The following is a 25,386-nucleotide window of genomic DNA, read 5'->3' on the forward strand; positions in this document are numbered from 1 at the left end:
CTCAGTGTTTTGTGGCAATCAAAGATCCAAAAATATGCATTTGTAAATTTCAATATCAACATGTCTTTTCAAATGTAATAACACAATCAGTAAAAAAATAAGTCACAGAAATGATTGTGTTCTTTCTTCTACTCTAAACAGACTAAACAGCTTGCAGACGTGATTTGGTAAAAAAGAAGTTCTCAATAAAAAGATCACAATGTGGTCTGTGGATTACTATAAATCACCATGTCATTGTATTTGAAAAGAAGCATGCATGTCGATTTTTTCTCATTTAATTCTTTGGTGCTTTGAGCGCCAAAAAGTGCACACTACATAGGGATGAAGTACTACTGATATCACCAGACTCCTCCAAGTCACATTGCTGAAGTGCGCAATTATGTTCAGCGGATGATGGTGAATGACAGCTACAGGCATTTAATGAACTGAAAGAGAGGACTTTTACAGTGCATGACCTACAAGGAAAGGTCTGTGTCTACTTCTCCCAACTATAGCTCTTTGTTGGTTGCCTCTTTTGCTCACACTACCTCACCTGCCAGAAGTGGGCTAGGTAATTATGTAAGCACAAGAATATGGATGTGCACCAGAGACAAATGGTATTGTGCCAGCATCAGCCCTTTGGCTTTGAATCTGCTTGAAAAGAGGCTTTGTTTTTAAGGACAGTTCTCTTAAGTACACTGCAGTGGTGCAGTAAGGACAGTCTGTTTAAATAGTAATTCACTTTGCATAGTGTCTTTGCAGCATTAACCTTATCATTTTATCTTCTGCAGTTGTGGGTTGTTTAAAGCACACAGATGTAACTCAGGCTATTAGAGAGTAATCACAGGGGATCTGATTCAATGGACTGGGAAGGGCTGCTTGAAGGGCCAGCTAAACAAATCACATAACACCTCAATTAACACCAGGGAGGCCTCTGGAGTCCAGTTTCATTCTCAGCAATAAAACTCTCTGTCTCTCTCACTAACACACTGTCTGCATGCAAATAATCTACATACTGTACATCTGATGAAGTGAGAGCAAAGGAGAGACACATTTACTGCACATGTATGATCGCAGCTTGAGCCGAGCTAGTTACAGTACAGAACTGCGGCGTCTCTCTCTGACCCCGGCCGTTTCACTTGGTTAATTATGAAATGCTGCATCTGGCTCAGAGGGCAGCAGGCTGATAAGTCCACCCTGTGGAGCAGCCGGTGTCCCCATCACGAGACAAGGACAGTCCCACAGAGTGCCCACTGTACAGCTCAGGGCCAATTACCCACCTGCTGCATGACTGCAGCTCAGGGGTGTCATTTCATGCAAATACCAATCCCATAATTGCTGTTGTTTTCCCAGTTAGAGAGTTATGGAAATGCGATCTTAGCAGGTTTTAAAAGACACTCAAATTAGATCATATAACTGGTCAACTTTGTTTGGATCGTTAGATTTAGGAGCAGGAATTAGAGCCACTGCCAAGTACTAGTATTAAACAGCCATTAAAAAAAGAGTCAGGGAATTTTAGGTAGCATATTCATCTAATTATATGGTAAAACGGCTTTAATTATATCTGTTGAAACTTGCAGCTTAGTTTTACCGTATTTGGAATCAATGTTTAATTTGTGTGACTACAATCATCAACAGAAACAGCTACATTGTTATTCCATTGTTCTAGTCAGGGAAGACAGCAAAACAGTAAAGAAAATGATAAACACATACAACCGTAGGAAGAGCACTTACTATTTCATTACCTGCTTCGTTATCGCTGTCACTATTTGTTACACTGGTTAGTGCAGCGCACTGGAATAACGTTTCTCCCGTTAATTTCACAGTCAATTCCAGAGGCTGCGTAGTCCTCTCCTTCTCTTTGCCATTATTTCCTCCAGGACATTGCATGAAGGGTTCTGAAAGAAGGGAGCAAATCAAGGTCAGAGAAAAATGAGAGATGTAGATGCTAGAAGGTTAAGACCAGTACTCATTATGACCATCATGACAATCTATGAAATTGCCGTTATTGCTGGAGGGATTCACTGTTGGACGGGTTGTGCAAAAGAGAAAAAATATCAGTACAAGGCTTGGTCTCACAGGGATGCTTTCTGAAATTGCCTTGCAAATTAAGTGTACATATGTTCAATAATTAAAGCAGAAGCTATGTGTTCAGCAGCACAGTGTGGTACCAATCTTATTAGTATAAGAGCTATGCCCAAAAAAGATGTTTTGAGTGGAAATGCATTCTTCATTCTGCCCCAACTCTAACTAACCCTCAGCTCTATGCTTCAGCTGGCTTTTGCCTACAAACATATTAGTGAAGATGATGATGAGTGACAGCGACTTTTACATCTCGCCCCAATTAGCGAGCCTCTCAACATTTACTGTAGGAGTAGGGTTGACACATGCCCATCAGTCACTCACCTCTCCATTTTCCCTTCTCTCTCTCTCTGCCTGCACGCAACCCTCCCCCCTTTGCTTCCAGGCTCACAGGCCTGTTGCCACCGGTGTCACAGCCAGCTGCCATCATTCTCAATGTCCATTTCCCCCTTTTCAACTGCAGACTGAGACTCAGAACAACAAATCCAACCAGCACTTCAACATTCATCATGTTGTTTACACATATCTTTGCAGAATTAAATCAATCTTCCCTTACCAATGAATAGGTGAGTGTGGTTCAAAATAGGGATTTCATTTCTATGGTTTCCTGCTCTCCCGGACAGACTGAGAAAACCTCAGTTAGTGGCATGAAAATAGTTAACTTTAGTACCAGAAGTATTCGTACACAATATTTCACAGCTTCAACCACAAGATGTGTGTGTGGCAGTCGGCTGGATACCCATGGTGATGGTAACATGAGTAGACACACTGCAGGAATGCAATTTCCCCGGTCTGAGCACAAGCAGAGCGTTACTCAATAAAATGGTGAGGTTTTAGCACTTCAGCTTTTAGCACCAAATCAAAGGCGTGGTTTTCAAAAAATATCACTTAATGGTGGGAGTTTGTTTTACTGTAGCCGAGACATGGACTGTGGGGATTCATGTGATCAGAAGGAGGTGAATGTGATCAGTATACAGTAAGTAAAAGGTTACGTATATAGTGCATATTACTTTTATTTTACTTTTTTTTTTAATCACTCATCTCCTTTTTCCTTTGCTTTTTGACTCTTGAGCTGCTGTAACAAGTGCATTTTCCCTAGTGTGGGATCAATAAAGTTTGCATCTTATCCTATGTTTTTTTCATGGTGTAGTTGAAAATCAAAGATGTACAGAAAATATATTTAAACAATTCAAACTAGTAGACTTACTTCATATCTTAACAGCAACCAGCCCAATCCCTACTGTGTTTCTTTAAAAAACATGCCAGACATTTGAGGAATACTGTGTTAAATGCACCCATTTGTTTTATTGATCTCTCTTTCATGGGGTTAAAGTGAACCCATTAACTTTCTTCTTTGCTCTGAGAGTTTCCTGTATTGACCCATTCTTCTCTGGGACTCTTCCAAAGTGAGAGTACTGAGAGTAAAGTGAATTGTAAACACTGTAAAGTCCATAGATAAGCTAGCCTGGGAAAACCCTGACGAACTTCCGGCAAATTTGAGATTTGCTCTGCAAGTCCGTCTGGCCAAGAGCCTGTTTCCAATTTTTCCAAATCGAGGCACCAATCACAACCGTTGAGGCAGGCTTTACACGATGGCGATAGCGCAGTGACGGCAAGCAGCTTTTTGTTTACATTCAACATGACGGCCACCGAAGCGCAGCAACCCGTTGATGCCGCTGTCGCTGCTACGTCACCCGGATCGTTGGTCTGATTGGTTGAAGGACTATCCAACTGCGCCCAGAGGCATTGGAGTGGCGTTCGTTGGTGACGCCCCTTTGGAAATGAGCTGTTAATGAAGCTTGCTCAGACCCACTCTCAGTTACAACTGAGAAGGGTCTGGTGTCACCCAGGCTATAGATAAGCAGAAGCGTAAAAAAACACAGAGGCCTTTAATTGCATGTCTGTTAAACCAAAAAACATCTAAATATAGGTCTAAAGGAATATCTGATGCTTTTGAAGGAAATGAGAGGAGCTTATGTGATTAGCTTTTATTGAGGAACTTCACCTGCTGATACTGTCTTCATCCTACTGAAATTACATTCATCCAGCTCCAACCCCCTCTCCACATTTCAAAAATTGCTTGTCTGTCTGCAAGCTTGCACCCCCAGTTTGCAATAGGGTTGCATTTACGACCAGGAAAATAAGAGGCATGAGTGTCAAGCTCTCACCATGTGTTGCCTCACACAAGCCAGGATAAAACCTGCAGTGAAGTAACAGGGAGTCACAGCTCTGCATGGCTTATAAGGCTTATTAACATTCCTCCCCAACTGACGCTCGAAGAATAACAAATATTGAACGTGACTTTTAAATACAGTAACTGTGATATTCCCATTTGAGGACTGTGTGTTGTAAATGAGTGGAACAGCAGTGTGTTGTAATGTGGATTGATACTCTCATAATAACTGTGCTCGACTAAGCAGGCTTTAAAAAAAAAAAAAAAAAGCCCCTTCAGCTATCTGTCTTGCTCTTCTTATTTCTCTTTCATTTTTCGTACTAATGCAAATTTGATTGCATGGCAGACCAGCTCAAAGCACAACCAGTCCACTTTTCTTTGCATATTGTGTACAGTGACACTTTATTTTCATGTTTTAATCAACTTTTGTTGATTCAAAATAGTGGTGTGTTGCAAAATGAAAAGCCATCATCCAACATGTTCCACTGAGAAAGTCTGATTATTTCATCTTAGTTTCAAAAGCCATGCATCGATTTGAAAAGTGTTTAATCTACTTTTGGACAACACAAAAACCAATCGATACTTCAAACTAAAGGCACTGAGACAATCAGCAACTTCGATCACCAGCCCCTCTCAGCCTGCAAATGTTTTACATCTCAGTCTAATTCATGTCCTTTAAAAAGACCTTTTCAACATAAAGGAAGCACAAAGCCCCAAACATCCTTGTAACAATAAATTGTAACGTATACCACTAAAATTCAACAGCGCTCTCAGTTTATCAGCCTTCTACATCAAAAACAAATTATTTTTTAAACAACTGGATCAAATGGGAAATGAAACATCCACATACCCCATAATCACGGACATTGTTGATACTCTAAGCTCTCTAAACTCTTTTGTTCCTATTTCTTACTTTCCCAAGATTGTCTGAAACTACGTTTTGTTGCTGTATTAACCATGTCTTCCTTGCAAAAAAATCATTGATCAAACTAATTATGTACGGTACCTGCACTCACAAAACACATGCAGTGTACAAGTACAACGCTGAACACCTCCCTCACATATCCTCATTTATTCCTGAGGGCGCCACCTCATCAGCCGTGTGTCCACAAGACAACATTTTCTCCACCCTATCCTGAACACAGCAACCTCCCATCTATCCTCCCAGACACGTTTGCCCAGTGTGACAATGACTTCAGAATGGCCCAGTGTGGCAGGAGAGACCATCCGTTAAAATCAGCCCATGACGGTCCATACATCAACCACCCTGGAGAGGAGCTGGCTTCCATGAGGCCCAGCCTTTTCCCCGGCTGTCCAGCTACCTATCTGGAAGTCTGACTGACGACATCAAGGAAATTTAGTGCAGAGTCTCAGTAGCCCTGGTCGGTACAATCCCGGTAGATAGGAAAATGTAATTACAGCTGGGTGGGAGGCTCGCTGGGAGTCTGGAGCCTTGCAGAGATTTGATGTCATAAGGCCAATAGATTCCTGGGTGCCTGGAACAAATGGTTGCCTCAGTTGTCAGAGCAGAAAAAAGAACTAGAGTTTTGGGCATGTTTGACTTTAGAGGAGGTGATTTACTGTTTTAGCTGTCTCCTTAGTGAAATAATTCTACCTAGACTGGAATATTATGACTTTGAGTTCACATTCTGACTTATGTATGAGCTATTCAACATTAATAACACTTCAGCAAAGTACATTTTCAACTTCAACTGACTATGCTAATAAACTCAAGTACCTATATTATTTCTGCAGCATATACATATTTAAAATTCGCTCATGGTATGAACAATCTGCTTTTAGGATCAGCACAGTAAAGTAATGTTTATAGGCCGAGGAGTGGATGACGCAGGGGGGAAATAATGGACATGCATAAATGCAGGACACGCCCTAAGAAGATATTTCCTGTAGCCCTTCAGTGAGTCATTTACAATATCTGCAGGACTTAATTAGGGTCAGCACAGACAATAAAGTGCCAACCTGACCTACAGAGACAGACATTAACAGCAGGGTCCACACAGCCTCTGGTGATGTCTGCAGCATCATCCATTTCTAAGTCTTCTTGCTTCATCTTTATTTTTTACCATCTCCCTGTTTCACCTGACAACTCTGTCATTCTCCGTCTCTGTCATCCTGCTGCACCCTCTTACTTTAACCTTTCAAGCCACAATCTCACTTTCTCCCACTCTCTCTATAAATATCTGTCTCTGAGTCTTCTTTCCCCCACTCTCCCACTTGTTTTTGAAGAGAACAGGGGAATCTTGCATCCCCTGTAGATGTGAACACCCACTCAAGGTTAGTAGTACTGCAGCTGCAGGAGCTAACAGACCAGGGTTTCTACTGGCATACAGGACTAATTGAAGACATTTGTACAGTCCACAGCATTAATAGCCCATGCTGTCAAACACAAACTCATTTGTCTGCTAATAAAACTAAAGCCAAATTGAATGTTACAGTCTATAAGGTTTATATACAACGTGATATCTCAGTCTGTCCCCTTTTTTTCCAAAAATAATACAGCGAAACACAAAGTTTTATATTCTATTTAGCTGAGTGAAAAACACATTATGCATTCTTATCCCCGGCAAAGCAAAAAACAACAATGCAGCCATTTTATGCATCAACCTTTTATGATATTGTCATTTGTGGTCCAAATGGATTGCGTGCTTTGCAGAACTTTAGGTAGACTCACTTTCAACTCTCCCTCCTGACAGCCAACACAAAAAAAACACACAACAGTGTCAACAGCACATAATATCATTCCTCTGCCATTCCAACATGCGGATGTAAGGAATTTCAGCTTATTCTGCTTGTAAGTCTCACTTGATAAGAATGTCAGCAAAGGGATTAAATATAAAATGCAAATGTAAGATAGCACGATAGATACAAAATTCAATAGTCCTCTTTTTAATGTTTTTTTCTTAATGCTGTCTGATGTGGATATTAAAATGAGGTCAGCCAGGCCTGACGAAGAAATTACATGATTTAATGGCACCCCAGGGGAAGTTTAAATATAGCTCTGCATTACAACTGGCTTCCAACAGCACAGCATGACATGAGTTCATCCATAAACACTTAAATACTGGATGGTATTACAGACGTATTACAAATACTGCATGTTAGTGAAGACCTGTCCATCTGCTTAAGCAAACGTATTTGCTTATAATTAAATATTTCATTATAAAGGTGTAGGAAGTGGCAATAGGACAGTGTACTGTATGCAAGTGGAGGCTGAGGTGCTGTCCCCTGCACTGCCACTAGGTGGAGGGACAACCCATATCTCCTGTAGGCTACTCCTCAAAACCCTTTGATTAGTGTGAGCATTCTGGACTCTACAAATATATATATATATTTTTAAATACATATTTTATGAACACACATAACCTTGTTTTTAATTTAATGAACATCCAGACACAGAAATAAACCCATGAGGCACATGCATTCATAAGAAAAGTAAATAATTAGTCAAGCTATCAAAATTGTGAATATAAGTCAATACGAAACATGCAAGCAGATCAAATATGGATTAGTATTGATCATGTATTTAAGGAAAGCCCATTTTACATGACATTCACATGAAAGCAATTTAGATGGAGACATCCCACTGGGCGTGATGGGCAGCTTATTCCCTTTATACACCGTTTTACCATTCATCTGTATTCTAGGTGGGAAATCTCTTTCATGGAGGCTTCAAAATAATTTTCCCCATCACATCTTAAAAAGGGAAACTCTAATAATAATCCTAAATGCAGAGAAGAGAAGTCAGGGTGAGACACACAAGGATCAATCCTGTTAGGAAATTAAAACATCAATCAATATCAAACAGGAAGCAAAGAAATAAAGTCCAATCTTCAGTCACGCTGAAAAACATGAAAGGTGCTTGCTGAAGTGTAAGATGAAGAATTTCCCTGTGGAGATGAGCCTAATTCTGTGATCCCCCTTAAAGACTGATCAACTTTAGTTAAAGTCACATCGACAGTATGTTAAACAGCAAGAATATTAGTCATACTTTGGTATGACTAAAAGTTAAATGCTGGGAAACTTCAAATTACAAATTATAACTACCTAAATGTGCAAACTAAATACAAGAATTAACACAAAAAAAACATATTTGTGAAGCCAAAATGAACAGTGCATGCCGATTGACATAATTAACGAAGCATGACGGATGTAGGTTACATCTGGTCCCACTGGTAGAAAGCAATCCTGTAGTGAAGGCAGGGAGGCGCCAGCCACTGTGACAGCTCCATTCAAGACTCCAAGCTGAGCTAAGAGGAGGTGAGAGCTGCAGATACCTTTAATTCACTAAGACTGCAGAATGTTAGCCTCCATTCAATCATTCTCTCTGTAGCAGTTGAATGCAAGCCGACAACTCCGGATTCACGATATGTACTTTTCTCTCTGCTTCACTCAAACTGCAATATAAATATCCACAATCTCCCAGCACTCTTCTGTGAGCCTTCCTAGTTTACCCTCATGCAAGTGTCACCCTGTGGTCCCCCTTCCCTCTCTAGGAAGGGTATTGAGTTATTAGACAACACCAACCCTCATCAGTTAGTGTGAAGTCAGGGTAGCTCTGAAGTGATGGCAGATGACACATGTCCTCCCACAGGGCCTGAGTGTTTTCAGCCAAAACATCAAACAATGCATTCAAAGAAGGCCTGACTCTACCAACTCTGCAATTCAAATGAAGACTTAAAAACTCTAGACACATGTCACAGAGACAGCAAATTGTGATGGGCTGGGAAAGGAGGACCTGATGTCTGTCAAATGGTAAATGGTTGTGAAGCACAGAGTCTCGTACCTACAGTGTAAAAAGATTTTTGTAAAAAAATAACATGGAGGTGGTGATTATTAGACAGGCTGTAAAATGTCCCACATGGCAGTTCTTCAATTCAATGTGCTCCCTGTCCAAACACACACCAGCCGAATAGTCCAACAGAAGGTACATAGAGAGTGTACAGCAGATACTATCATCTTAAACATTGTCTAATCTCACATCATGATGTTCAGTCATGCACTTGCATTCCAAACTCCAAGTTCACCTTAAGGTGCTGACGCGTCAAGCAGATGGTTGGCGTCTGTCGCCCTAAGTATCTGCGGTGTGTTACACACCGTCCCTTCTCGTTGTACCTCATCTGCTTCTTTTCGACTGGTTCAACATGCATCTGAGACGTCAGCGAGAGGATTCCCTCTGATTGGCTATTCAGCTTAAGCAAGTTAGTGTACGAGTATGAAAATGAAAATGAGGAAAGCAAGCAAATGACTAAAGTTAAAGGCCTTTCTTATTTTTAATCTTCATCTTATCTGATCAATCCAGTACATATAGGGCTATTAAGACTGGCCAAAAATTACATCTGGATGTTCCTTCTAAAAAAAAAAAAAAAAAGGTTAAAAATAGGTTTGAACAATTGGAATATTTATTTTTGCACATTATGGCCATAAGTGGGCAAATGTAGATACATGACTGCTTGTTTAGGTATATTTATTTCAACATAAACATGTCTTTTAAAAGAGCTACATACCTACACATTACGAAATAAACTGATGAAATAATGTCCTACACTAATTTAAAGACTGTAGACCTTGCTTCCTTTCTTCTTCGGCACCATGGTTGGTGCTAGAATTAGAACTGAGCCCCCTAGTAAGCTAGCTATCTTATAAAGTTGCTAATACCACCACCGCCACTAGTTCCTGGCCGTCTGCCTGGTGTGTCACCTCACCACTTTTAACATCATCACTTGGACTGTCCGCTTCTCATGTTCTGCTTGTGCACGCCCACCAAAAGACAAGCTCTCCAAAACAGCAACAGGTCAATCTCAATAAGTAAAGAAAAAAAAAACCTCATTACACTTACTGTCACAATACTGTGCATATTCCAATTTACTGTTTACCCACAAACTAAGTGCACCACAAGACCACTGAGTAGGCGTTGACCTTTTACTGACAAACAATCTCTTTGTACTTGCCCTGAAGGGAAAATCTCAACAATGCAGACGGACAAGAAATTATCAACAGCCTGCATACAGAAGTAAGTTTACAACGCTATTTTATACATTTACAGGTCTGATTTATGACACTTCAGTAAATCATCAACCAGAAAGACTAACTGCAATGACTGCAACACCTTACTGCTATAAACGTCTCTGCGCTCTGCAAAAACAATGCCAGCTGTAGGGAGTGTAAAAATGTATCATAAGGCTGGGCTGGACTGTTGCACATTACTGCTTAAAGCTGTAACCTCAAACATTATCTATTGGCTGCATGTAGTCGATGAAATGTTCTTATTACTTACTGTACACTGGGGACAGCAGTCCAGCACAGTGAGCATGAGTTCAAGCCCCCACGGTAGTAAGATCGGCCTTCCTATCCTGAGGAGTGCTTGAACCAGATTGAGGCACCCTCTCTGCTCCAGATGTAGCTGAACTTGCCCTCTGACCTGTGAATGCATTGAGGCAAGTTCTGTATCAATAACATGACAAGTGCTGCATTATATTACTGTACTTCATTTTAACAAATGTATGTCAAATTTGGTGTATATAGTCTTGAATTAAGTTCTTCCTAAATGATGTATCTAGCCTAATACCTGAATGCCAGGGCATACTGTATGTTTAAACAATCTAAAATGTGACTGTAAGGATTAGTATTACTGTGTGATCATATTACTGTGAGCATCAAACCCTGCACACAATGCACACTATTTTATAAGATCACGATATGTTTTGTATGTACAAAAACTTAAATCTGAGAATTAACAAGCTTTCTAAGAAATGTGGTAAAGAGTGCAATTTTCTCCAAAATGTATTATTTTTTAGTAGCATTACATTAAATGGAGATACTCAAAATATAGCACTCAAAACTCTTTAGTACAGTAATTAGGTAAAATGTGCCAAGTTTCTTTCGATTATTGGAAAGGTAAATATAACTTAACATGACAAACTGTGGGGAAAACGTAAATTAAAAAAAAATCACAATCCAAATAATATTTTAAAACTCAAACTAGATAGTAAGTTTCGCACGTTTCATTTCTGCATAAAAGGAGAAGAGAGAGTTGGCAGGTTTACAGGATATCGAAACACAGCAATAACTGAAGTGTGACTTTTGGAGAAGCCCTCCATTGCGATGTTCGAACACACCAACAATGCATAGGAGGCTGAACCGAAGCAACAAAAAGAGGAAGTCACCTTTGGAAGTTCAGTAAAGGGCACATCGGTGATATTACCTGACAGTCAAACAGAGCAGACAGTCGCTGCTGTGCTTTAAGGATTATGGCAAGGACTACGGCTAACGGCAACTTAAAACTATATTTGAACCAGAATGGACTGAAATGCGAAGATATCAAGAGAAACGGCTATCACAACAGGAGACAGGTACGCATGTCAGCGGCTGGATTTGTTTACAAAAATTATTTGTCCACCAAATTATTTCGTGCTGTCTGCTTTACGTTTCCTGCATGGAGTCAGGTGTATTACAATTTATTAAGTCTTGAATCTGAGCAAATGTTGTTTATTGGGGCTCGTTACCTTAAATGACCTCTGTGACGTAGGCAAACTTTGTAACCCATAGAGTCTGATCACCAATTACATAATGCTAAACCGCAAAAAAAGAAAAAAAAACATTAATACGCCGGCAATATGCACTTAAAAGACCATGACAGCATGCCACTGTGTATTTCATCGCCATCTTACTGAAGTTACAGTTACATTTTAAAACTAACTATGTTATTTGCCTGTGTTGTCGTTCTTTTTTTCTTTTCTTTTTTTTTTACAAGGGACTGGTTAGTTCCCACGAAAAACAACGTATACAAACGCCAATAAATGAACGAACTAGCTAGTCGACCCCGCCCTGAAATTCTTCCTTCTTAATGCCTTCAGGTTGGGTAACTTAGGTGTGGAAGGTGCAGTCACTGTGTTTCAGTTTACATTTCACGTTGGTGAGTTAGCTAGATGCAGGTGGTTTGTCTTAGCAAGTTAAGTCCCCTTGTTGGGGCTATTCTGTTTTTCTGAATTTATGTATGTTAAGTTACTATGTATCATGCAATTTCCATATTATTAATGAGCTATGATTAAACATGTAGCTAGTATAACACCAGTTGTTACTGCTTCGGTTAGTCCAACAACTTGAGTTTTAACTTGCAACGTTTTTTTTTTTTTTTTTTAAATACTGAGTGACACTCAAGTGATGGCTAACGTCAGCTAAAGGCTGCTATATGACCGCTAGCATCATAGCATCAGTTTTTGTGAAAGCTAATTAACGTTAGCATTAACTGATGACTTTTCCAAAACCCTAGCAGTTAACGCACGTTTCACAACACTTACAGCTGCTTAGAGATATATCCACAATCCTCTAAGAATATTCTGTAACTTACACATGGTTAAATGTTATACCACGGTCTGGGTGAATACTTGATTCTGATCGGCTGCAGGGTGTCCATTAAAAAGTGATATAGCTAGCTAGGACACAAACACATACTAACGTAGCTAGCTAAGTAGTTCAGGTGAAACTGGACTATTTACCGTTCCAAATTAATGCGCTAGCTACACTAACATTAAAAAAAAAAATCTGAATATTTTATTTACAACACTGAGTGTAATTATTCAGTGCCTCTCTGAACACCACATGATGGCGCTAACACAAAAGCTGCAAGAAGTAAGTTGCTATGCCCCCTTGAATTTGTTTCGCATTTAGCTAGCTAGCTAGCTATCATCGCACATCCCGTTCGCTGTTCAGCTCGCTAACGTTAGCTACTTCAGGCTGCAGCCGACAGTAACGTTATACGTGGCGTCTTGATATTGACCTGGGGACAATGACATGGCTGGATAGCTAACGTTAGCTTGTCTTGTTAAACATACTGCCAACTTGTATTTACTGATCAACCGCGAACAATGTAACTGAATTTAAATCTTACACATGTTAGCTGGCTTAAATTATAATAACAGCCAGGAATCTTAGCTCTTTAAGTAGCTTCATTACCCTGCATGCACGTCTTTCTGGTGGGAGGAAACCCACACCAACAACAAGCAAACTCATGCCAAAAAGTGATCATCTGCCAAAAACTGATTGTGGTCCGTGTAAAAATTAAGTTTACAGTGAAATCTCTGTAACTTAATGGTAATAAGTTTGCATTTTAACATCTAGCTTATGCCATGTTTTTGCTTCCCAACATACATGTTAACTTTATTAATTCAGAAAAAGTACATTTTGAGCCCAAATTTGCACTCCATCAGTTAACAGAGGTATCAGTTATGCTGCTTTATATAAACAAAATCAGTGTGTTTACAAAATAGTGTACATTTATTGTCTGCTCTTTTAATATTATAATGCAAAGTGACAATATTTATTGTGTAACATTACGTTGGCTAGTCTTCCGGTTTTCTTCAGTGTTGAATAAGTGTTAGTGACTTCTGTAAGTGGGCCACTGTCTGTCTCCTTTTTTTATTTAGGTTGTATGTTTAACTACAACCCTTTATTTGAAATCATGCCACGTTTATGGTATAACGGTGTGTTCTCTCTTTTCGTATCTGCAATGTAAGACAGCTTATGTGGGCCTCTCGTTGTATAGAAAAATGGCCCAGGGACTGGTGTCGCCTCCAGGCAGCCCAGGCAGGAGTCTTTTGAACAGGCCCCGATGTATGTGGCTGTCATGACGTACCTGGGCTTTGGCATTGTCACTCTGTTTGGCTACCTCAGAGATTTCCTCAGAGCTGTGGGATTAGAGAAGTGCCACCTTGCCCAAGAAAGAGAGGAACAGAAGGTAGGTAAAACATGCAATCAGCACAAGCATGGACATATTGCAGTATGTGTGTGTGTACCCACATATTGTAGACTAACACATGCACCCAGACAGTTGCAATAGAAAAGCATGCATGCCTAAGGTGTAAACGCATTTTGTTTCCCCCAAATTAATTCAATTTTTTGCCCTAAAGCTTTCTCTCTGCTGCCTTCATTCATGTTCCTCTGCACTATAATGTTGCCATGGGTGAGACAGGACACCGCAGAGAATATCTGTTGCAGACCTAATTAAATCTCTGAGGATTCAAGTTCTTTCTTCGTAACTGTGCTTTAGATCCAAGATAACGCCTGAGCACTGCCACGTAAAAGCCAATGTATTCCCATCAATTTTTTTAATCCAAAAATTGCAGTTACTGTAATATTTGGTAGTATAATGATTTGTTTTGTGTGGCTCATATTAACAGCTATAACCTTTATAAAAGCAAATGCTGTGGCCATGTTTTGTTATTATTTGATAAGGCAGTAAGTCCATAGCCAGAGACAACAAAGCAGTATCTAGGAGGAATAGTCATGCAGTTTGTTCCCAGAGTTTGACAACAATCATTTACAGTATGAGGTAAGCTAAAGTGAAGAAGAGCTTAACTGCACGTTGGCTCTGTCGTCATGGTAGCTTCATTGGATCAGACATACAGAGGGCAAAGTGAAAATGAAGACAAAGGCTCAAAGGGGATCATTTTGTATGAAAACATACAGTACCCGTAAAGGCTATAGTAGTGTAGATCTAACTTGTACCAAGGTAGAATCTAAAAAGGTGGTTTGGATAATTATAAGATAATTACAACAGTCCTCTGCCTTGATGTAGTACAAGGGTAGACACAATAAAATGAACACCTGGTATGGTTCTAGAGAGTTAGAACATCAAACATAAATCATGTACTAAATGGTAGAGCCCCTACTCACATGGCAAACTACTTTAAGAGGATAGACAAGGAAATGTATCTGGTCACAAAACTAAAGCAAATAATACTTAAATCTTAATTTCTATAACTTCAAGTTTAACATAGCAAAGATTTGTTTTTCTTGTTAATGCAGAAGCCACTGAGTAAAACTATAACTATAGAGAATTTTTTTTTTTTTTAAGAACGATCAGTAAGAAGTTGCTATAATCCATCTTAACAACGGCAATCTTTTTATAATATTTAGTTTGGACATGGATTGTTTGTCCTGTTGTAGTGTTTTGATAGCTTTTAGTTTGATCAGAATTTGAGAAGTTACTTACCTGCTCCTATTGTTCAAACACTCTGACTTCCTCGTACTGGGTTACCGGGAAGTTGTTTAACATGTTTATATTTGCTTTCAGGATTTTGTACCGCTTTATCAAGATTTTGAGAACTTTTACACTCGAAACCTGTACATGAGGGTACGAGACAACTGGAACCGTCCCATATGCAGCCTCCCTGGACCTGTCTTTGACCTCATGGAGAGGGTGTCTGATGACTACAACTGGACATTCAGGTACTGTACTCCAGTCATCTTGGATAGACATACTGCAGATTAGACATACTGTAGGCTCATAACAACATTTACTGCTCAATTTTGAGATTTACTGCTCAAATGTTTTTCCAGCTTAAGAGAGGCCAGCAAGTATTTTGAACACAGCCATCTCTGGAGCTAAGAACTATACAACCAAGTTTAAATCAAGCTCCTGCTCTATGAGCTTATGGGGAGGGATATAAACTAAAGCACATGGGTAAATGTCATCAGCAAGGATTTGTCAGCCCTGGATTTTTGGATGCAGTTAAGATGTCTGTGTTGCACAGAATGGTCAGGGAGGGGATATGACATTATAAATCGGGAAAGAGGGGTAGGCATGGATTATGTTTATGTATGATCATGTTTTAAGAGCTTTAATGTGACTGGAAAATGTAGAAATGCGCAGTCAGCTTGTCTTCTGTGGTGATGGGGTAAAGAAACACAAGGAAGGGTTTTGTAGTGTGTGCATGTTTCCGTGCGCAACGAGAAGTAGTAGGTCAGTTGATGAAATGGAGCAAATACTTTTAAAACTCTGATGCTGATGTACTGTGAGGCTGTACTCTTGACTGACCATGTGAACTTGCCTTATTGCAAGAAGTTATGACACTCATACCATCCATCTTTACCCAGTTTATTCTCTGTGGACTTACATGTGTACTTGCATAATATAGGATGGCATAATGAGTTGTGAATATTGCATTATAAAAAAGTCCAAAATTAGGGATAATAGATGCCGCTAACACACAGTCACTGCCTTTTACCTAATATAAACATTATTAAAATTGCTCCTTATGAACTGTACTCCACTGACAAAGAAACAAGTTTATGATTAGCAATTGTATTTTATTGAATCTTGATTGCTTTTATAGTATGTAAATCATTCTCTTGAGTATGTGTAGAAGAAAATGAAGTATAAAGGCTAAGTGATTCCTAATGTTTACATACTTGCAGGTTAACCGGTGGGACAATACACAATGCCATCAACATGGGCTCCTATAACTACCTCGGTTTTGCTGAGAACAACGCTGATTTCCTGAAAACTGTGGCAGACAAAACGCGCCAGTATGGGGTTGGGGTTGGCAGCACACGGCAGGAAATAGGTACGTTTGTGGTCAATGTGCAGTTATACGGGTACAAAAAAAGTGTGGCACTTGTCCTCTTAAGCAATTTTCAACAGGGGCCTTCATTTTATCTTGAGCAAAACAGGTCCACTTCCTAACTCAAGTTAAAAGAGCATATTGTGTTGTCTCTTTTGCTTCATCTGCTTCACATTTCTTACATGTGCATCTATTTTAAAAGTCTCTGGCAGACCCTGGTGAGACTGTATAGGATCCTTATTACCATTAAGGAAATAAAACTACATCTCCCTTATCACATATGCTATCATTTATTATCTTTCTCATGAGTTATACTGCCCGCATGTTTAATTATCTTTCACTGGCTCCAGTGTAATATGAATTATTTAGCCTTTGTTGAATTATGTACCGTTTGGGCATAAGCTGAGATCATTATGTACTGATCCACACTGAGGAGGAGTGGGAGAAATGATATCATACTGGTATGTAACATTCTAAAACACCCTGCGCATTAGGCAGGTTGCAAAAGGAATATATGTGATGGAAGTGTTAGAACAGCAAGGATCAGAAAGTGGGATCTGTAGCTTCAGATTCATTTTGAATGGTGTTTTATCCTCTGAACTTTTAACTGCCTTCTGATGGTGTTTAAGTGCCTGTGTGTGCCAGGATCTCATGTTCTGGCAATGTTGAGGCAGTGAAATATGATGATTGGCAATCAGCCAGTGTGTTTATTGGTCAAAAACTGTCAATGGGAAACAATATTGAGCTCACTGAACGAACCTCTCTGAGTTTACTTGAGAAAACTAGGTCCTTTTCTCTCCGTCAATGCTGTTTAGTTTATGGCACTTCTGACACCACAGTGCTGTATATCTACTGAGAGCAGGCTAGTGGAACGTGAGCTGACATACAAGCTCAAAGCGGTGTTGAGTGGCTGTGTAAAGTTTCATGATATCAGCAGTTTGACAAGACCAGAAGAAACCAGAGGAGTTTAAGGCCATGTCATCGTTAGTTATAAGTTTGTTTGTTGTTCGTTTGTCAGAGTGCAAGGACCCCCCCACCACACACACACACACACACACACACACACACACACACACACACACACACACACACAAACAAACTCCTCCTGCACCATCTATTATTCATTTATGTGATTTATTTATATGTTTATTTCTCTTTTAAAATGGGACTGTTTTTCCCTGGGTTTGTAATCTGTGTTTCAGCTGGCTCACTGAGAGGGTTAAGGAATAACAAGAATTTCTCCCATGAGACCTTATTAAGCATCCATTTTTAAAGACCCAAGTATCTCTATAGTAGCCGTGACACCATCACCAGTGTTTTAGTTCACATGCAGCTATTTGTATTGCTGATACACAGGATTTGTTTTTATTGAATTTACCAGTACTCCATTTATTCCAAACAAAAATGATGATGATTTAATGCACACTTCATTTGTGTCTGTGGTTCTCACATCCTCTTAAAGATTTATGGTCAAATGATTTTGATTCAAGGTTCTTTTTTTTTTTTTTTGAATGTTTCATCTCTCCTTCTACATTCTCTGATATTAAATTATTTTAGAAACTGCAGTTAAATTTTAGGCTTTTGGGTCAAATCCTAGAGATTAGTTGTACACAATGCCAAGTTCCGTTCAGTCAAGTTTCAGTTAAAAAGTTACCAAAAACTCTAAATAATTCTCCCACACACACTGCATATGTACTGTAAGTGCAAAGAGTGCAATATGAGATTTTTTATTGAAAAGTCATTTGGAAGTAGATACCAAGTGCACTGAAAGCACACCCTGTTAATAAACCGAGAAGTCAAACATTCATGGATTTGTATTAATGGGTAGCTCACTGTTCCCGCTTTTCCTTCCATCATTAACATACAGTATATTGGATAATGATGTCATGCATTCAAATGAATGACAAATTACCAAGACATAAATGCAGCTACCAAGCATACAGTAAGTATTTCACCATAATGTGTACACAAATATACTAATGTAATATTGCTGTTGTGTATGTGTTAGAACTAAGCCATAAATGCTACACTCGTCTGCTAAGACTCCAGTGATAGGGGTTGGTGATAGAAAGGATTAAGGAGTTAATCATTTCTATCACCAAGAAATCAGGCTTGTTTTTTCTCGTCTTGTTGTAAAGCCTTTGAAGAAATAAACGTAATTCACAGGTTTACAATGAAAGAGACAGATTTAGCTTTCTATCCTTGGCAATTGCTAGATTGTTTATATTGTCAACAAGCTTTGAGGATTGTGATGACAGAAAGTAACCTTGGTTAATTCCGAGGGCAGGGGAGGGGACCCTGCTTAATGAGATGCATGTGACTCAAGAGCTAACTCAAGTCAGCAAAGTAGTGAGATCTAATAAGGACTTCGCTCTCTCTTATCTGTAGAATATCCAGACCTCGAGCAGCCTTATGAGGTTAGCATTTCAATAAAGTGGCCGGGCATGTCTAGGAGGTCACGATCTATATAGAGAGCAAATGCCGATGCAGTCTGATCATAAATGCTGTGCGTGCCAGCAGAACCAGTAAGCCTGAGTGGTCAAGGAAATCGATTTGACAGGGATTACCATAAAGACAGAGCTGCTTCACTGTATTATGGTTTTATACACGTCACTCATACTCATTTTCCATTTCCAATCCTTCCTGAAACATTCAATCTGTTTGAACTGTTGTATATGCTTGCTCTTTGTGGTTACTGATTGTTATTGTTTATGACTACAATGATTAGTATCACATATATATTAAAATTGATTGAGTTTTCTTATGGGAATTGCCTCAATTACATCATAGTACCTTAAAACGAGGCTTCATTTGTATTGACTTTGATTATTTACTTTGGTAACTGATTTCATCTTGTAGCTTTTTGAAGATCTAGATATAAATGTTTAATAGAGGTCTTTTTTACGGGTGTTTCTGTTGTGATATCTTTACAGTAGTGACATACTGTAGCACTAAAACATTCATTGACAGTTAAGATAATGGGGTAGAAGCCCTGCTGGGTCTCACTAAAGGTGCTCTCTGGATGGTTCAGTGGATTGTGCTTATTACATCTTGAGAGAGAGAGAGAGAGAGAGAGAGAGAGAGAGAGAGAGAGAGAGAGAGAGAGAGAGAGAGAGAGAGAGAGAGAGAGAGAGAGAGAGAGAGAGAGAGAGAGAGAGAGAGAGAGAGAGAGAGAGAGAGAGAGAGAGAGAGAGAGAGAGAGAGAGAGAGAGAGAGAGAGAGAGAGAGAGAGAGAGAGAGAGAGAGAGAGAGAGAGATCTCTCTCTCTCTCTCTCTCTCTCTCTCTCTCTCTGCTGGCCTTTTCAACAGCTTCCAACACCATGATTTTCAGTGTGTTAGGGTTGCCATGTCCCTTTTGCACATAATGTATTGTCCTAGCATAATCAACATTCCTTGTTCGGATGGCATTTTTATGTTCTGCGACTAGGTCGATTAGTCTTCTTTTTTATCGTCCTACATAGAAACGACCACAGGGGCACTCCAGTGTATAAACAACGTGTGGTGTTCTAGTTGGCAGAGTCTTTTTTTTTTTTTATATATGCGCTATATCTGCTCACATCTTGAAAATGATTGATTTTCATAACATTATCGCAATGATTGCATCTCTCAAATTCCCATGGGTCTTTTTTAGCCAGGTTGTTAGTGTGGGAGGGGGAAGGTAGCTCCGTACCACCTTGTCTCTCAAGGTTGGTACACGTCTGAATGAGAACATACAGTAGGTGGTTCTGTGAACAGTGGTTGGAAGGATTACCTTGCTCTAAAGACTGTTCCAATTGCATTTAATGATGCTTCTTATTTGAGATGCTCGTTCACTGTGTTGCGTCACAAAATATATTTTTGAAGACTGGTGTGGTTTCTTTTTAGTTCCGTCATACTCAATGACAGTTATTAGTTACATTACTAATGAGTTAGAAATATTTATAGAGTAACTTTAACTCTAGTAACTACTATGGTATAGTAAGTAAAGAGTGTGTTAAAATATATGGAACCTATATGTTATAGTGTGTGTGTGTGTGTGTGTGATTCCACTATATACACACACACACACACACACACACACACACACACACACACACACACACACACAAAACAATCCCCAGAGCCAGCAGAAATACAATAGAGTATATATGAAGCTTTCACTGCCTACCTCTCTCACTGTAGATCACAATTATAACCGTAATTCGTTTTTATCAGCTGACCACAAGGGCAGTACTGAAAACACCCCAGAGACACCCAAAAATCTACCACTTTTATTGCAGAAAATAGAAAACACCATGTCGGGTGACAGATTACAGTCTGATCAATGTTCTGAATGAATTCTGGTCCCCCGCCTGTCACATTGGGTTATAATCAACTGCCTCAGTCCTAAAATGTGCTGCAGAACAATTTTAGACTTTGCCTTGATAGTACCTGGGATGAAAAATGGTAGTTGAACTAAATTACAAATTTACCACATCTTGAATCTTTATAAATCTCTTCAAATGTGTGAGGGTTAGAGGGGCTGATGCTGTGTATGCTGGTAGTCCTTGCTGTTGCATGTGGGTCTCTTGCTCTTTTTTTTTTTTATCAGGAGGCATTCATCTTTGTCAAAGCTTGCTTGTGTGGTTGGATGACAAAAACTAGAAGACTAACCAACAGGTATAGTGATTTGTCAGGGTGAGTTATCCTTTTGTGATTTCTGTCTTGTAGGTAACCTGGGCATCCATGAAGAGCTGGAGCAACTTGTGGCCAATTTCCTCCGAGTAGAGTCATCCATGACCTTTGGAATGGGTTTCGCCACCAACTCGATGAACATTCCAGCACTTGTTGGCAAGGTTTGTTATTTTACACACTAAATGCCACACACTGTATATAGGAAATCCTACTACAGTATAAATGGGTGTCATTTTTACAGCGCAGCAAAAATTAATCTAATTAGCCTAGCTTTTGTTCCTTTCTCGCATATGGCCTAAATTAATGAATAACAGTCAACTAAACTCAGCTGTGATCAACTCCCGACCCACCCTCTTTAATTAAAATCATAATTACACATTACAGTAGCCAGGAGGACAAGGCCCTGGGCATGCATAGCTGCTTTCAGTCACATAGACAAGGAAGGGCAGCTTTTGTTAAGAGCCTAACTTAAGGGTATGATTACCCATACTCTGGCCTGTTGGCCCACCATCCTGGCTCACACACACAGCCATGGGTTACCAGGGGCAACACGCAGCATGAATATCTGTGATTGGACTAGACAGGAGGAAGGGGAGGTTGACTGTTTAAGTGATGAGAACATGGTCGTTTATGCAGCTCAAGAGGTGTAGCAGCCCTTTAGGCTGCAGCCCCTGCAGTAACCCTGCAGGAGCTGGGGGTCAACCCACACTGCCAACTCTATCCTACAAGGACAGGCAGTGTCAGGACAGGCCTCGCTGTGCAGGCAGAGCTACATTAGAGTGACAGCTGCTGGTAGACTCGGGGCCAGGCCAGCTGGACCCCAGGCCAAACCCAGGGTATCCATCACTCTGAGATGGTGTCAGTATACCCTCTACAAGAGTTAATTCAAACTAATGCAGTCAGATGCTCAGAGCTTCAGTGTTAAATATGATAATGTTCTGGGGAGAATTTCGTGGAACAGCTGAATTAATTTGCATGCTGATTTTTATGGAATATGATGTACCATATTCTCCATTATGAAAATTGTGATGTGTCTGGCGGTCGAAACTTCATCAGACATGAAAGAAATTACTAACGTGTGGAGTGCATACAGCTATTATCATCATACACAGAGGACCTAGACATAGAGGATTATGATTGAGCAAGATGAGTGGGCTGACATGTAACTGGCCTGCTGGATCCTTTTAGAGCACCAACTACTATACAGCACCTTCTACGAGGACACAGTACACAAAGCATACATTTGTTGAAATACATAGAAAAACAAGCAATCTCTCAGAAAAAGGATAGAATTGTATGGGTGGGTAGCACACACTGCTATGATTATCATCTGTATACGGTTATACTGATGATAGTGTTTGCAAGCTAATTAATTTCTTCTGTACCCAAGGGAGAATCTAATTGGCTCTCTCACTACATATAGACCACTAAATCTGAAACATCATACACAGTCTATGCAAATGTCATCATATTATAAATAATCAAGGATTACTACCAAATAATCAGGAATATGAATATAAACAGGAATATTGTGGAGTTCGTACGACATTTTTTATTTTAAAGATGCAGGAACATGTGATTCAGCGATTACGCTGGAATTAAAAAGCTTTTAAATAAAATATTTTCTCTCTGCTCATTTCCAGGGTTGTTTGATACTGAGTGATGAGCTCAATCACACATCTCTCATCTTAGGGGCCAGACTGTCAGGGGCTTTAATCCGGGTTTTCAAACACAACAGTAAGTCCAGTAACTCTTTCGCTTGAACATACAGTAAGTCATAGTGCTTCTGCCTATGAAGCACTATGCACAGCATTATTTACTGTAAGTTATGAAATCTGTGTTGTTTCAGTTTCCCAACATCTTTGGTGCTTAACATTCATTGCTCCTGGCAAACAAACATTGTTGATAGCACTATAATGTATCTTGCAATAGATTATCTGTTGATGAAGTTTGAATTTCTGTTTGCGCAGCTACCACCTTATCTAGTTTTCATCTCTTCTATTCATTCAACACTGTTCCTGCTGTGAGAAACACATTACTTTCTTGTGCGGTACAGGATTTGCCTTAGGAAAGACCTACTTAACATTCTGTGTTTAGAGCAGCAAATGTAAAAGCTTTAATGAAATGGGTTCAGTATACAGTCACAACTGTGTTTTATCCATGAGCAGCAGAGCAGCAAAACAGTTTTATTATATGAAGTTTATTTTTATGAAAATGTCGTTGTACTTAAACTAAATGCTTTCTATTATATTGCCAAATTAAATATTGTCAAGAGGGAATTATGAAGGATGCATGATACAACATTCACCGTGCTTGCAGTGGAAACATCCACTGCTTCTTTCAGGAGACTGGACAAATGAGACAGTCCTCTGGCAGCAAATGTGTCCTGACAGGTACAAGCCGAGTCAGTTATGGGTCCTCCAAGCAGATCCCAGAGGCCTGTCTAAAGGCAAAGAGCCCTCAGGCACCTGGGTAGCTGACCCCTCCCTGCCTTTATGCCTCCACCACCAGACACTATTTTATTAATACAAGGCCAACATTTACTAAGAGGGTTGTACCAGTCAACTCAGCCACATGAGCAATAATATGTTATTGGTGCAATCTCTGTCTAAAATGTCTGAGATCCCCTGTTTAGGGTATTTGAAATGTTTCAGTGGTGTCTATGTTTAACATGCAATGATGGAATTTCCTACCAGAGAGTAGATGAACTGGTTTGTCCAGTCTGGCATTGTGAGGCTTTGTGTGTTTAAAATACTTCAAAAAGTTAAAGATAAAGGGCCCTCATTTTGAAGGTTGGCATTCTTATTATTTTAAATAATTACATGTATTTAATGGAAGGTTGTGGATTGTTTATTAAGCTAGTTAAGCATTTGGGCACCCCGAGGGTCAGTGCAAAGATAAGACAACATTTTGTGGATATCCACAACTGTATGCACGTTTCTTGTATCATATCAGACAGTGACTTATCTCAATTCAGTGCTTAACTGTGAAATAATCATTTCCTCATTCTTGTCTGAGCACACAGCAAGTTACTGTGGAATCCTGTTCGCTGTCTGTTTGGTTTCCTCAATGTTGATATTTGTAACTTGAGATGTACTCTGTTTTGTTTAGCTTCAGGGTGTGATTTTTTTTTATCAGAAGACCATCTGCTGCCTCTTCAGTAAAGCTGTTTTTGTGCTGAGGGAGAAATATCGATCATCTATGTATGTCAAATAATTAGCTATGACAGGTGTACTTGCTGCTCCGGTGGAAATGGTTGGATTGTGGTCATACTTTGAACAATGCTGCTTTATAAACCACAGCTATTCAATACTGCCATCTGCTGGTTTGCAGCAGAGGATCATTAATAGTGTAAACATTACCGGTTATAAACTCTAAATGCCACTGGGAAGTTATTTAGCTGGAGCCAAAATTCCCATCCTAATTTTAAGCAACCCTGCAGACTGCAGTGAAAAGACCTTTAGTAAAACCCATATTTAGCTCAGTTAGTAATCCTCCCTGATACATACATTGCAGGTGTTCATTCACATCAGACTGCACACTTGCTGTGTGTAGTTTGTGCAAGGTGTTTCTGGCAGATAAAGTAGTTCCATGTGTACTCTGTGAACTGCCATGCCATTCTACTTACTGTTGTTTGCTTTTAGTTGTAGTTATTTGCAAGCTATGATGTGTATGTGATTTCATAGTACAAGCCTAAACTACACTTGCCAACATTATTATGTGTTATGTATGTGTTTTTTTTCCCCTTTGGATTTAAATTGTGTGTGTGTGTGTGTGTGTGTGTGTGTGTGTGTGTGTGTGTGTGTGTGTGTGTGTGTGTGTCAGACATGCACAGTCTGGAGAAGATGCTAAGAGAGGCAATTTCCTCAGGGCAGCCACGGACCCACAGGCCTTGGAAGAAGATCCTCATCATGGTGGAAGGCATCTATAGGTCAGCCTTTATTATACCGCGCACACACATTAGTGTAGTCGCTCTCTCACAGATGCATATTTTGGGTCAGTTGAGCTGTTGTATCAATCTTTGTAAGTATAGGCTTCCAGGGGGTCTTTTGCAAAGTTTTGCACAGCCAGACTCAGGTAGAAGTCTTAAATTGTAACCTGAGGAGAGCTTTCAGCCTGTGTTTAGCAGTCCCTGAA

At 39.7% G+C, this 25,386-nt stretch overlaps 1 protein-coding gene and 1 long non-coding RNA gene across 6 annotated transcripts in view; one reads left to right on the forward strand and one right to left on the reverse strand.

Annotated features, from left to right (window-relative positions):
* Window positions 1–12,684, reverse strand: part of LOC116051398 — a 27,890-nt gene extending 15,206 nt beyond the window's left edge. The window contains exons 1-4 of the long non-coding RNA XR_004895187.1: window positions 12,553–12,684; window positions 11,758–11,824; window positions 10,530–10,673; window positions 1,714–1,877 (exon numbers count right to left, since the gene is read on the reverse strand). This is a non-coding gene — a long non-coding RNA (uncharacterized LOC116051398). The remainder of the gene's footprint in view (window positions 1–1,713; window positions 1,878–10,529; window positions 10,674–11,757; window positions 11,825–12,552) is intronic.
* sptlc3 (serine palmitoyltransferase, long chain base subunit 3) overlaps window positions 11,312–25,386 on the forward strand; it is a 25,019-nt gene continuing 10,944 nt past the window's right edge. Inside the window, exons 1-7 of one of the 5 annotated variants that reach the window (XM_031301768.2) lie at window positions 11,313–11,604; window positions 13,797–13,988; window positions 15,327–15,481; window positions 16,451–16,599; window positions 21,286–21,410; window positions 22,893–22,986; window positions 25,075–25,180. In XM_031301768.2, the coding sequence (XP_031157628.1) occupies window positions 11,503–11,604; window positions 13,797–13,988; window positions 15,327–15,481; window positions 16,451–16,599; window positions 21,286–21,410; window positions 22,893–22,986; window positions 25,075–25,180 (923 nt within the window). In that variant the 5' untranslated portion in view covers window positions 11,313–11,502. Of the gene's footprint in view, window positions 11,605–12,781; window positions 12,884–13,767; window positions 13,989–15,326; window positions 15,482–16,450; window positions 16,600–21,285; window positions 21,411–22,892; window positions 22,987–25,074; window positions 25,181–25,386 lie in introns of those variants that run through there. The other 4 variants (XM_031301778.2, XM_035992188.1, XM_031301787.2 and 1 more) reach the window with 4 other exon arrangements.

Source organism: Sander lucioperca, chromosome 15, assembly GCF_008315115.2.
Source record: "Sander lucioperca isolate FBNREF2018 chromosome 15, SLUC_FBN_1.2, whole genome shotgun sequence".
Classification (NCBI taxonomy): Eukaryota; Metazoa; Chordata; class Actinopteri; order Perciformes; family Percidae; genus Sander; species Sander lucioperca.